General features: G+C 30.8%; 2 protein-coding genes across 5 annotated transcripts in view; one reads left to right on the top strand and one right to left on the bottom strand.

Annotated features, from left to right (window-relative positions):
* Positions 1-7,207, top strand: part of LOC145964297 (proton-coupled amino acid transporter-like protein pathetic) — a 26,320-nt gene extending 19,113 nt beyond the window's left edge. For all 4 annotated transcript variants that reach the window (XM_083086895.1, XM_083086896.1, XM_083086894.1 and 1 more), the window contains 3 exons: positions 1,038-1,445; positions 2,025-2,385; positions 2,591-7,207. In XM_083086895.1, coding sequence (XP_082943021.1) covers positions 1,038-1,445; positions 2,025-2,385; positions 2,591-3,181 — 1,360 coding nt within the window. In that variant the 3' untranslated portion in view covers positions 3,182-7,207. The remainder of the gene's footprint in view (positions 1-1,037; positions 1,446-2,024; positions 2,386-2,590) is intronic.
* Positions 4,798-13,822, bottom strand: Cap-d2 (CAP-D2 condensin subunit). Its single transcript, XM_083086887.1, has 19 exons — positions 13,574-13,822; positions 13,277-13,411; positions 12,943-13,124; positions 12,731-12,870; positions 12,525-12,669; positions 12,212-12,445; positions 11,745-12,077; positions 11,471-11,663; positions 11,033-11,340; positions 10,575-10,967; positions 10,208-10,452; positions 9,999-10,119; positions 9,472-9,926; positions 9,129-9,383; positions 8,680-8,952; positions 8,470-8,612; positions 8,056-8,394; positions 7,839-7,964; positions 4,798-7,583 (listed from the first exon to the last, which is right to left on the bottom strand). The coding sequence occupies exons 1-19, from the start codon at positions 13,686-13,688 to the stop codon at positions 7,444-7,446; spliced, it is 4,275 nt and encodes a 1,424-aa protein (XP_082943013.1). The 5' UTR covers positions 13,689-13,822; the 3' UTR covers positions 4,798-7,443.

Here is a 13,822-nt window from a genome sequence, read left to right as displayed (position 1 = left end):
AAATATAATAATATAAAATATAACATAAAATTAAATATTAATAGAAAGTTATATATAATTCCATTTTTTTATATACTCATTTAATATATATACATACACACACACATATATATATATATATATATGTATATATTGAAAAATTATTTTTATATTCTTCTAATAATTAAATCATAAAATATTTTCAGAGATTTTATTTGATATAAAATTGTAATATACCATATGTATTATTTTGCAGCGTTACAACAATTTTGTAAAACACACACATTATTACAATATAATATTGTTACATATATGTTTTTTGCCTGTTGTGGCGAAACCAAGCAAAAATTCTATCGAATTCAAATTTTCATTATAAACGCATGTAAAATTTTCAAAGGATATTAATATATAAGATCCAAATCTGTTTTTATTCTTGATACCAACAAGGATTCAGAATATTAGGCAAACTATTTAAATTTAGGCAAATAATCTATTGCCTATTTGAAGCGAAAAATCAGAACTTAATTTTTATATGAATGAAATGAATGTCGAATGTTACGAATTAAATATAATTTATTTGATTTTTTATTTACTTATATGATCCATTGTTAATTCTACATATGTAGAATAACATGAATATAATATGTGTTTATATTATATTTATGAATAGGAGATAACTAATCAATAGCTTATCAATAATGCTTATGCAATATTATCTATAATATTCACACACCACACATTTGTGTTATATATATAATTTATATATAACATTAATATAATAGTTTACTGAGAGAGAGAGACACTTTTTCATCAACTCGTTAATTTTTAATTATAACGAAAATTTAATTAAACACGTCCCTTTTGCCGACTTTGTAATTTTCACGATTTTACTGATCAAGTCTCGATTAAATTAATCGAGTAATCTATAGGTGAAAGAAGCGGTAGTATCTTTATAGAAAGAGAGAACACTTGTATATACGTAATTTATATATTCTATTTATGGAATATGATGTTCACTGTGGTTATGCTGCGATATATTAACGTTGCCGGTTTTCCAGATACAAATGCGAGAAAAATGACGTGCCCATTACGGTCACAAATGGCTCGACCTTACCACTCGTGGAGCGACCGATCGATGAAGAAGCCGATCTTTACAACCCATTCGAACATCGTAAACTTGTCCATCCAACCTCGGACCTCGACACGCTTATACATCTGCTCAAGGGGAGCCTGGGCACAGGCATACTCGCGATGCCGATGGCTTTTCGCCATGCCGGTCTCATTTTTGGTCTTTTCGCCACATTTTTTATCGGTGCAGTTTGCACATACTGCGTACACGTATTGGTTAAATCCGCCCACGTCTTGTGCAGACGGTTACAGACACCTAGTCTGAACTTCGCTGATGTGGCAGAAGCTGCTTTTCTAATAGGACCCGAGCCCGTTCAAAAATACGCCAGACTTGCCAAGTAAGTATGATTATATTATACAAAAAACATGTAAAACTTATATAAAAATGCATTTAAAATGTTATATAAAAGGTGTCTATCTATTGTTACTTTATATATATAATATATTATAAAAGGTGTCTATCTATTGTTACTTTATATATATAATATATTATAAAAGGTGTCTATCTATTGTTACTTTATATATATATATATAATATATTATAAAAGGTGTCTATCTATTGTTACTTTATATATATAATATATTAGTCCTTTTTCTTTTCTCTCCTCCCTCAACCTCCTGCCTTCCTTCCTTTCTTCGTTCCTCTCCTTTATTTCTTCGCTTTTGTACTTTTTTCTTTTCTTCTTATTTTACCATTACACATCTTTTATGTTTTTCCCTTTCCTTCCTTCTTCCTCTTCTTCATTTTCCTTTTCTCTTCCATCTCTTTTTCTTTCTTTCTCTTCTTTTTTTCCTTCTTTTCCTTCTTCTCTTTTCCCTTTCTTTTCTTGTTTCCTCTCTGACATCTTCTTTTCTATCTCTTTCGTATTATTGCTATTACTTTCTATATTATCAAATATTTTTTAATATTATTTCAGAGCAACGGTTAACTCGTTCCTAGTAATTGATCTGGTTGGTTGCTGTTGTGTATATATTGTCTTCATCTCAACTAATGTTAAGGAGGTCGTAGACTATTATACGGAAACAGACAAGGATCTACGACTGTACATGGCGGCGCTTTTACCGCTACTCATTATTTTCTCTCTTGTGAGAAACCTTAAGTTGCTCGCGCCATTCTCGATGGTAGCGAACATATTGATCGCCACTGGCATGGGTATCACCTTCTACTATATCCTCGGTGATCTACCCACCATCAGTGATGTTCCAAATTTTTCTAGTTGGTCTGAACTGCCCATCTTTTTTGGCACTGCTATCTTTGCCCTCGAAGGCATCGGTGTTGTAAGTATGCACACATCTTATATTAACTGTAATAACTTCTGTCGTATTATATTATTAATATTAGAGACATATATTAGGCATACATGAATGTGTTGCAATATGCATTTATAACATGCAATTGTTTACATGTGCAAGATTATGATTATGTTTAAAAATATAATAGAAAAGCGTAAGAAACAAAAGCTCAAATCTATATTTGTTTCAGGTCATGCCGCTAGAAAATAATATGAAGACACCATCGCATTTTATCGGCTGTCCAGGTGTTCTCAACACTGGCATGTTTATCGTTGTATTGTTATACAGCACTGTCGGTTTCTTCGGTTTCTGGAAATATGGCGAGAACACAAAAGCCTCTATAACACTTAATCCTCCACAAAATGAAATACTATCACAATGCGCCAAAATCATGATAGCTGTTGCAATTTTTCTTACTTACGGACTCCAATTTTATGTGCCCATGGAAATTATCTGGAAAAATACAAAACAATATTTTGGTTCTCGGCGATTGTTGGGCGAATATTTCCTCCGCATTTTATTGGTAATTTTCACCGTTTGCGTAGCAATCGCTATTCCTAATCTAGGCCCGTTCATCTCACTTGTCGGAGCTGTATGCCTATCCACATTGGGTCTTATGTTTCCATCGGTGATTGAATTGGTGACCAGCTGGGAATTAGAGAACGGTCTCGGCAAATGGAACTGGCGGCTGTGGAAAAATATCGCCATCATTGCCTTTGGTATTTTGGGTTTCGTTACTGGCACATACGTCAGTATACAAGAAATTCTTGAAGGCAAATGAGGCACCAAATTCGACGCGAAGAGCGGTCCAACTACTCGTGAATACTGCTCATCGTCTGATACTATTTACACGATGAATGCGTGCTAGACGCCTCTCGCGTGGATGTGATGCTATTGGCAGATAAGGTATCAGCTTAGGAACAGTATCCCCTTTCGAGTTTTTACACTCTTCCTATAGCAATGACTATGACTATGACTATGACTGTGACAATAACGAAGAAGACAATAACGACGAAGACAAAGAAGTTTTCACACATGCACGAATTCTCATTTATCATTATCTTATTAATAGGCAGATTCATATTATCAATATGCAATCGACGTATCATATGCGATTTACATGAAAATTAATCAAATAAATTCGAAAAATAACCATATCATACTTTTAACAATTAATAGTTATCATTTTCGCGCGAATATCATACAAAAGCATTATTATTTATAACAGTATAAATCATTGTATTAAGTTGGTGCAAAAGATGTAACATTTGTTAATTAAACTTGAAAACAAAATTACATAGTTTCAAAAAAATAAAAAATTATGTAATTACATTGTTAAATAATTACTCATCATTAATGAGAAAACAGAAAAGAGCATCAATATATTTTATCTATATATTGTGTAGGAAAAACAGTTCTCCTTTTAAAATTTCTTAAAAAAAGAAAGAGAAAAAGAATCAGGACTATTTTTATTTAAAATACTTAATAATAAGACGACAAATCTTTAGCGCTAACTTAATACTTTCAACTAGAATTTTTTTTAAGAACAGGAACTTAAACTAATTGCTGTGTATTTCACGAATTTTTATATTGTAATGATATATATAGTATAGCAGAATTAAAGACGAATATTTATCATGGTATCGGTCTCCAGAAAGAATTCCAATTTGATTATTAATTATAATGTTTATGTATTCTTTTTCTTCTATTCTTCTGCATTTTATTTAATCATGCCACATCAGTTATACGAGTGCCTTTTTGCAGACAACTGCGGGACGGTTTTCTAGAATAATGTAATATTTTCTAGAATAATGCGACACATTTACTTGTCGCATGTATATTTTGTATACTTACATCTATACGCGCGGTGCATGCACACGTGTGCATATATACAGAAAGTAAGTTTTCAAAGTTAAATAATCAAATTTTACCCATATATAAATAGAAACAAGAAAAATATATAAACATTGGGACGAAAATATTTTATTAAAAAGTTATAATAACGATAATAAAACTAATATGAAGAATAGCAGATTCATTGTTAATGCAGAGAATAAGTTAGCAGTATTTATCTAATCTATTTATTTCAATTATGTTTTTCTTATAGAAAATTTTATCTGTGGTGAATTGTAAAAAAAAAAAAACAAATATATTATATAAAGATTAATTTGGGATAAAACTCATTGAGAAGATTAGTTTGATGTTCATTAACGCAAGATAGATATGAAATATGTAGAGTATTAAATTGAACAATTTTTTTAACAATGTCAAGTTTGATTTTTTAGAAATAAAAGAAGTATTTTTTTTAAATGAAGATTAAAGCGTCAATATTTGATTTTTCTATAATGTATAATAAAATGTTTTTGGGCTAATGTTTATATATTTTATTAATTGTAAAATATCAAAGAGAGAGAGAGAGAGAGAAAAAGAGAGAGACCAAAATTTGATTGTTTAACTTTGGAATTTTGCGCGCGCACGAACAATATACAAATACATATATACATAGTCAAATACAAGATGTTTGAAGCGAAACCGACAAACTTTGCCAGTGTGTTCGGAAAATCATTCTAAACAAAATGAATCAGACGTATCATGGATCAATTATCTTGATTTTATTTTCGATATACAGGTTTACCATTTAAGTGTAAAATTGGAAATTTAAATTTTTTCACTAGTATAAATAAGTATTCGACCACTGCATTGTTTGATTTTTACTGTGTGGTATGTCAATAGAATGTTAAGCGAAAAGTCAATTTCCTAGTCTTCTATAAAACTGATTCGACAATCTCGATATTTTTTATCTGCCTTTGTTATAAAAATTCGTTGCGACACGTAATATATCTATCTAAGACCGCCAAGTGAAAAATCGATTTGTAAAATATTGCGTTTTGCGACAGAATGTCGATCGAGTATCACGTCAATCTTCTTTCAATTTCGTACATTAATATTTGACTTTAAGAAAAATCAATCATATTCCTCTATACAAAATATTATTTGTAAATTATGAAAATTGCTTATTTTCTTAAAGAAGAAATCAATTTTTTATTGAATTTATTTATTGCTACTGAAATCGATCTATTGTACAGTATATATTGTATTATTGAAAATTATATACTTTAAACTTTAAAACAAAACAAAAGATACTTTTCTCACACACACACATACACACATACGCGCGCATATATGCACATACACATTTCTGAAATTTAAAACTAATTTTTGAGAAATTATTGAAAACCAATTTTCTTTTAAAATCTTTTCTTGTAAAATATCTTATAGGTCTTATAGAAATCTTTTTTTTTAATAAATTGTATTATTTGATTTTTTTATATAACTATTTTTTAGTTATTTTATTATCGACTAAATTTCTAGAAATTATGATCAGAAGAACTGGTTTCTTCGGATGTAATGATTGATCGGCATAATTCTGCTGCAAACCGCTGCTCTGTTCCTAGTGCATGATGCACAAAATTGTACAAAAAATAATTATCCATAAGATTAATCTATAAGAATAGTAGGCAGAAAAGTACGTAAATGTAGTAATTTGATGCATGCTTGCTAATGTGTAAGATTTACGAGACATAATCGCGCGCTTTCAGCATACAAGTTAATGATGTTAATGATGTTAATCGGTTTTATTGTTGCGGGAACAGAGAAGTTCTAAGAGACATGTTTAATTTTTCGCATATTAACTTTAGAATTGAAAATAAAAGACGAATATTTGTGTTAATGCATCTATTGACAGAATGAAGAATAACTTGCCTAAATTTATCAAAAGTGCCACGAATAAATAATTAAAACACATTAGCAAAAATAAAACTCAGCATAAAGCTATTATTTTATTAATCATTTGTATCTTTTTGATGCTCAATTATTATCAATAATGTTGATTTATAAATGTTGAGAATAATAAATCTTTTTAAAATATGCACAAAAAACAAGACTTTAATTTTTTATAGAAAAAATTTCTAACGCACTTTTCATATCGATCTCTTCATAATTTTAAATTTTCTTTTGAACAATATTAAAGGCTCGAATTATTTCTTTAAATCTGCCCAAAATCGTTGCAATCCTTAAATCTTTATATTTTATTATATACATATATATATATCACGTATATTCAAATGCATGCAATATATCTTGTTCATTTTAACGTAGGAAAAACTCAGAATATTTCGAATATTTCGAACTGATGAACAAATATATTGAATATTTAAATAATTCATAAAAATGTTTAAGACAAATAATTGAGATATGATAAAAACTAATTACATCCGAAATGAATGGAATTGTTTAGTGACTAGATTTTTTTTAAACAATCCTTATCTAGCCATGAATTTTGAGAATTTCTAATTTTTTTTGTTTCTTTTTTTTCTGAGAAAATCCATTATTAATAAATATAAACTTACTGTGTATTCATCCTATAGTTTATCTTTATAATTTATCTTATAGTTTATTTTTGTTATCCGCCAGACTCGAGACTTTTACACACATACATACACCGTTGTTTCGACTCCCATTTTATCACATGTATGCAGAAAAAAGAACTCGAGTCCGAACACTACTGCGGAATCACGGTAGGAGATGTCCCTCCTGGGTAGCATTTTACGATCCGAAAGATTTAGAAAGGCGCGTTTGCACCAACCTCATTTCAAGCAGATATTCAACTCTGCTGTTATATAGTATAGACGAGTCATAATAGAAACTAAGTTAGTGAAGAAATAACGTATAGAAATCTGCTGCAAAATCGAAGTTGTTGGCATTTTGCTATCTATGTTTTAATAAATGAATAAATGACTCATACTTAGTTACAATGTATCAAAATAAATATAGAAATGTATAACTGATTTTTTAATATAGCCTGCTTTTTCTATATTGTGAAATAATAGTGTATTATTAAATGTGCATTTCTAAGCAATATATCACTTTATATATATATACATACGCACGCATATATTCTTAGAATAAAATTTAATACATTTCAAAAAGTTACGTATTTTTCTATTAAACTCTTTGCTTTGTTTCAACTGTACAAGAAAAAAATTATTTACGTAATCGAGTTGACATCCTGGTCTCTCGTAAAGGTGTATTAATTTTATTTCGTTTTGAGGACGGTGATACGTCGACATCGTCATCAAATGCAGTTTTCGTATTTTTCTTTTGTACATGTCCTTTTCTTTTACCTAATAGAAAGCAAAATAAATTCATTCATTATCCCATTATCTTTAACTGCATATATCAATTGCCCCATTATTTATAAAAAAATTACACAGTCGAAAAATCATACATAATTGAAAGATCATATACAGATGAAATAAAGCATAAACTTAGAGTATTATATTTTCAATAATGTTTGATTAAATTCGTTATATGTCATTAACTATTTTTATCTAATATTTATTATACTATGTATGTATTAAAATATATTAAACAAATACCAAGCTTTCCAGGAGTTGAGGCATTTTTGTTCCTGACATCATTATTATCATTATCATCATCATCATCATTATTCTCTGCTGGATGAAAGATTTTTTCACTGGTCGATTTGTTTTTATTATTTCTCGCTAAGAAAAATAAATATAAAATACTTATATATATTTGTATATCTCTAATTTTGAATGTAAAAAATTAACTAAATCGGCTTTATTCACTCACATTTTACAATAGGTGCATTGTCTACATCTTCCTCAGAATCATCTTCGGAGCTATCTTCATCGCTTTCATCATTCTTGTTTTTATATTTACTTCGACGAACGTTTCTCCTATTCTTCGGCATGATAGACGGTGGTGGCATCAGATGGCTGTCTGCCTCTTTCGTGTTTTCTGTTTCGCTCTCTAAAAGTTCTTGTATTTTCTCTTCTAATTCTGTGCAAGCGGCATTAGCATCCGCTTTTTTCTTCGTCTGCTCAATGATATTTTGCAATGCCGTTAAGACCGGTTTATAATGAATTTTTTCTTTCAATAGCGGTAAACTTTCGATAAGACGCCGTATACCTTATAAAAAAAGAGAATGGAATTAATTGTTTCTAACAAATTTTATATTATTAAGCATAAAATTACTTTACTTACTCTTTCCACTGAATTGTAATAGTGAAAGACAATAGGAAAGATCGCGCCATTGTCTTTCTGTAGTAGCTAATTTAAATCTAGTGCAAATTTTATCAATTATCGTATCAATTTGCCTCTCTTTCTGCATTAGACCGAGAATGTATCTGCGAATTATAACGTCAATGAAGCTTATAGTTTTTATTGCTGGACATACTAAGCTGCAATATTTACCTAATGGTTTCCTGAAACTGTTTTTCGTCTAGATTCAATTCAGGATCTGCTAAGCGCGACAATATGTCGGGCACTATATTATAGAGAGCGTTGCCTTTCTGGGCAAGTTGATTGAAGAATTCCTTCGTGTCCTGCTGTATTTGTTTATCCTCGTCAATAATGCAAAGGGCTAATTCTGAAACCTGTCCTTTCACTCGTATCATTTCTCTCATTATCAGATTCGATAACATACGAACACATGTTCTACGCACGTTCACATCCTCATCTCGGAGTCTATACAAATAATATTAATATTAATAACAGTACATTGCAATTCCGCTAATTTCATATTTTTGTGAAAGAAATATATATATATATATGCAAATTAATATTAATCAATATTTACAAAAGGAAATTTTGATTCTTAAAATCTTGATCTTTGAAAATCAGATGAGTAAGAATCAATTTACCTGCCATAGATGTGCTTTGACCATGGTTCTACTTGGTTTGGAAATCTAGTAGCGAGATCACTCATTCCGACTAGCATGTTTGATCTTATTCCAGGATACGGCGATCGTTCCAATATAGTTACTAAAAGTTGTAGAGATTGTTCGCAAAATATGGAACTCACCGTCATCATTTTGCTGAGCGTGAGCGAACCTGCGGCCTGTAGATTCTCATTATTGTATTTATCGTGATACTTGCATACATCCAATACCAGTGGACTGTAATAATTACACATATGTAAGTTGCGCCTATTCTATTCTTTGGTTGTTATTCCTTCTGAGCGATTATCATTATCACAATACATACACAAATTTCGCAAGCAAGCCATCTCCAGTGACAATCTCGTTTTCCAGTGTGCTGTTCACGAACTCCGCTTCAGAATCATCTATCGCACCTTCTAAAGCTTCCTCGCCGTTATCTTCGCTAGTCACCGAGTTGGCTCTATTTCGTCTATTTGATGAGACCGATGCGTTTGCCGATTTAGACCTAACATCCGGTGTTGCAAACTCAGCTCTCGATACTTGTTTCTTGCTTTTACCCTGCATCTTTCGCACTGCATCTCTACGCTTAAGTTCTTTGTAAATGGACATATCCAGATGAATCATTTGCCTAATAGCAACATGTCCAATTATATAGAGTAATTTGGAGAGTACATTGCATGATACATTCGGTGCTTGATTCGTTTCCTTATTCGTGAATTGACTCTTTTCAGTGATGTTCAACAACAATTCCTTTATCAATTTATCAGGTTGATTTGCCAACTGGAATTTGAAATCAAACTTTCAATGCGATATTCTAAATGTATTTAATTAATACATAATAGTTCCACTTACGTGATATATAACGTTAATTGCATCCGTCGCAAAAGATATGTAAGCGTTCTCGTCTGCACTGATAAAAGTGTCTATTAACAATATCAGGATTTGTTGAAACATATCATGATTGTTGGGATATCTATACAACGAGAAAGAATCTTTTTTATCGTAACTTTAAGAAACTTCAATCTATATATATATTTTCATCACTTTCAATAAACGCTGACCTCAGAGATGATTTTTCGATATCCTTGCTATTTTGTTTTATCTTTAATAACATTCTGCTAGTGTCTCGTGCAAAAAGAAGGTCGTCCTTCGCGCGTGGACCTAATCCTACTTTCACTAACACATCTAGATTATCAGTCACAATGTTAGATTCTGCCTGAGCTATCATCGTTAATATCATTAACGCAGTTCTGCTATCTATTGGCGATGTATCTGGATACTTTAAAGAGAACTTTTCCCATAATACCTGTGCAAATAGCAATTAAAATTAAAATATGGAACTTATACATTAATGAATTTATTATAAAAAGTTCAGATTATTTGTAACTTTTGTAATCAAATAAAAAGTGTATATTCAATATTAAATACCCGCAACAATTCGCTGTTTAATTCTCCGTTTTCATACCACGTTACGATCAATTGGACTAAAGCCGGGCTCTGTCCAGGTCGTAATTCCTTTAGCAAGTTGATCAAACGATTGCTACGAGTTACAGCTATTTGACGAGCCGATTGCTTGTCATTATTGCTGTTGAGATAGATGTCTTTATAGACCACAGCTACATTATTACGCACAGATTGATCGCGATGGAACACTTGAAAAAGAGCTTCGCGTATAGAATTGGCCGCACCAGTTACTCCAAACTGAAAAGCGGTTCCTAAGAATGTGCACGATTCAACGGCGTCGCCAGCACATGTAGAGAACAACAGCTTCTCTGCCATCGGTATCGCTTTTTCCAATTCAATCGCAAACTCGAGACAATTCTGCAAAAGAAATATTCAATTACAATCAGTTCGAAAGAATCGCTTTATTAATTTTTGTCACGTACTGTATAATAATTTATAATGCGCTTTTGCTCCTCTTTTTTTTTGTTATCTTGCTCCAATTTGCTTGCGTCAACCGTACTCTCGTTTTCTGTCATTTTGTTCTCTGATTCTATAAAAATTTTCAGCAAAAAGGCGAATAGGCACTCCTCTTTAGCCATAGTAGAAAGATCTCTTATATCAGGGGCTTCTTCTAATATCATACAAGTCTTCCACAAATATGTCACAGCTTTCGTGACTTTTCGGCTTAATAATAATTGTCTCACACGTTCGAAAACATGATCTGCATCAATATTTTCTTTGTTTTCCGTACCTATATTAAATAAAATCATGTGTAATAGATCTTATAATCTTGTAGATGTTTTGTATGATAAGAATAAAGGATATATATAAAATGAATAAATGCATCAATAATATTAACAAGTAATTAATAATTAACTAACATGATTCATCTACATATTCCATTTCATTTTCTAAAATCTGCTTTATTGTCGCTTTAATATCTGGCTGTAAAATATTCCAAAGTTCGAATCTTTCCATATGACCGCGTCCACTAGAACTTGCGATTTGAGCTTGCAATTCTTGCAATTTTACTTTTTCTTTTTCCAACTTTTTGGAAAGTTCAACACGAGTCAACTACAATAGAAAAATACATAAAATCAAAGGTGTTTAATTATGAAAAAAAAATAGTGCATTTAGTTTCCGAAATATGCATACCTCACCAGCAAAAGGATTGCTTTGCAACATGGCACGCAATAACTGGAGAGCCTGTTTACGAACATTCGCGCTTTTATCTTCTAAGCGCAATGCAGTGGCGGCTAAAAGCTTCCCATATCTAGCTAATGGTACAGCACCATTGCAACACAAGCGTTGCCACACTTGAAGCACCTTCGATCTGACATAAGCGTGGCAATCCAAAATATGATCCTCCAAATTGTTTAAGCATTCATCGCGTTGTTCTTTCTGTTCATTCGTGAGATCTTCGCCAGTTAACGCTTTTTGCACTACGATACCCAAGACTCCAATCACACAGTTTCTCATAGTATAAAACTGTAAAATAGTTTCCAGCAAGATTTTCTAGTTAATTAAATTATTTCTCTAACTTTATATATTCAACTTAACATATCCCATATTGACCTATTGTTTAATAGAATTATAGAAAAAGGATTATGATAAAAACGTGCCTCATTCGATAGATAATCCATGATCTCATCGAGAACAGGAATTATAAGATCGGGTTGCGAGATCGCAATGTTTTCGAGAAACGTAGATACATTGCGATTTTCTACTTCACCAATTTCGCTCTGTCCGATTTCATTCATCACTTCTTTTATCAAACCTTTACAACCACATTCTGTAGCCATATGTACTATGCCAGTTGCTATGGGTACTGCTAGTGAATCACATAATTTCACCAACTGTAACATTGTAATATGCATTATGTTCATATTTTTATAACAATACAAATTTATAAATAATTTACTTAAATATATATACCTGAATAATTCTCACAATGCAAGTAATTCCATGATTGTATCTTTTAATCAAAGTTCCCAAAATCTCAAATATAGTTTGTCTTATATGTTTTTGCTTCGTATCTTTACTCTGTTCCAATATTTTATAACATATCTGTGCTAAAGTCCTGCAAATATTACAATATTACAATATTATATATATTACAATTTTGGAATCATATAACTTACATAACAAATGAATTTTCAACAATTGGTGGTCTCCAAATCTTATGCAATGGTATTTGTAGCCATCGATATAGAAGTTCCAAAGCTTTCTGTTTGGATAGCTCCCATTCTTCTTCAATATCGGACTTTGCACTTTTCTTAGGCTAAAAATGATAATAAATTAATGTTTAATTATATAATTTTATAATATATAATTATATAAATAGCTCTTATACCTTCCCAATATTGATATTATTTGCATTTTTCGTAACACGTTCATCTATATGACCAACAAACCAAGAAAACAAATATGCTAGCATATTGTTGATACATAAATATGTTTTTCTGTCCTCTTCCTCTGTAATATCATTACCATGATCAAATATTTTTTCCAAATTATCCACAAGTATTTCCACAGCTGAAAAAAATAACACTCATATAAATAAACCAATCAAATAATTTATTTATTTTAATTAATTACAAAGATGTATCTATTATAAAAGAAAAATTTCTATTTATAATGTATAATCTGGACCTTATAAAGAATAATTATAAAGTAAAGAATATTACCTTTATGAATCCTATTAAAACCACGCAAGCAGACTACAAGTTCCACTTTACTGCCATGAACAATAATGGAGAAAAAGGTGTCAAAATTATCCAAAATAAAATGCGAGCCATTTGCTTGCAATGCTGGCCGTGTATCTACAACACAATTTCAACATTATAAATTATTTAATTATTGCAATTGTTATTATACTAACAACTTATTGTTATTAAGGACTTACTTAGAAATTATTTATTATTATTGTAGAACAAAAACTGTATTTTTAATTGTAGAATTGAAAATAAGATTTATACAATTACCATCAAGAGCCTGTGATATCATGCGTAAAGGCACAACCTCTTCAACGAAATATTGTTCGGCATGAGACGTCAAAAGCTCGTCCGCCAGCAAAGGAATCACGAAGTTTTTTACCATTTTGACGTAATTTTAATTGCAACAGTAGAGTCTTACAAAATGAGTACAGACTTATAAATATTACTGTAAACAAACAGTTCTCAATTAAAAGAAATTACTAACCAACAGAAATACGCACGTCAAATTCGTTTCAT

Source organism: Camponotus vicinus, unplaced genomic scaffold (assembly GCF_025532165.1).
Source record: "Camponotus vicinus isolate PSW18456_S1 unplaced genomic scaffold, iyCamVici1.0 SCAF_13, whole genome shotgun sequence".
Lineage (NCBI taxonomy): Eukaryota > Metazoa > Arthropoda > Insecta > Hymenoptera > Formicidae > Camponotus > Camponotus vicinus.
This window is presented reverse-complemented; position numbering and strand designations above follow the sequence as displayed.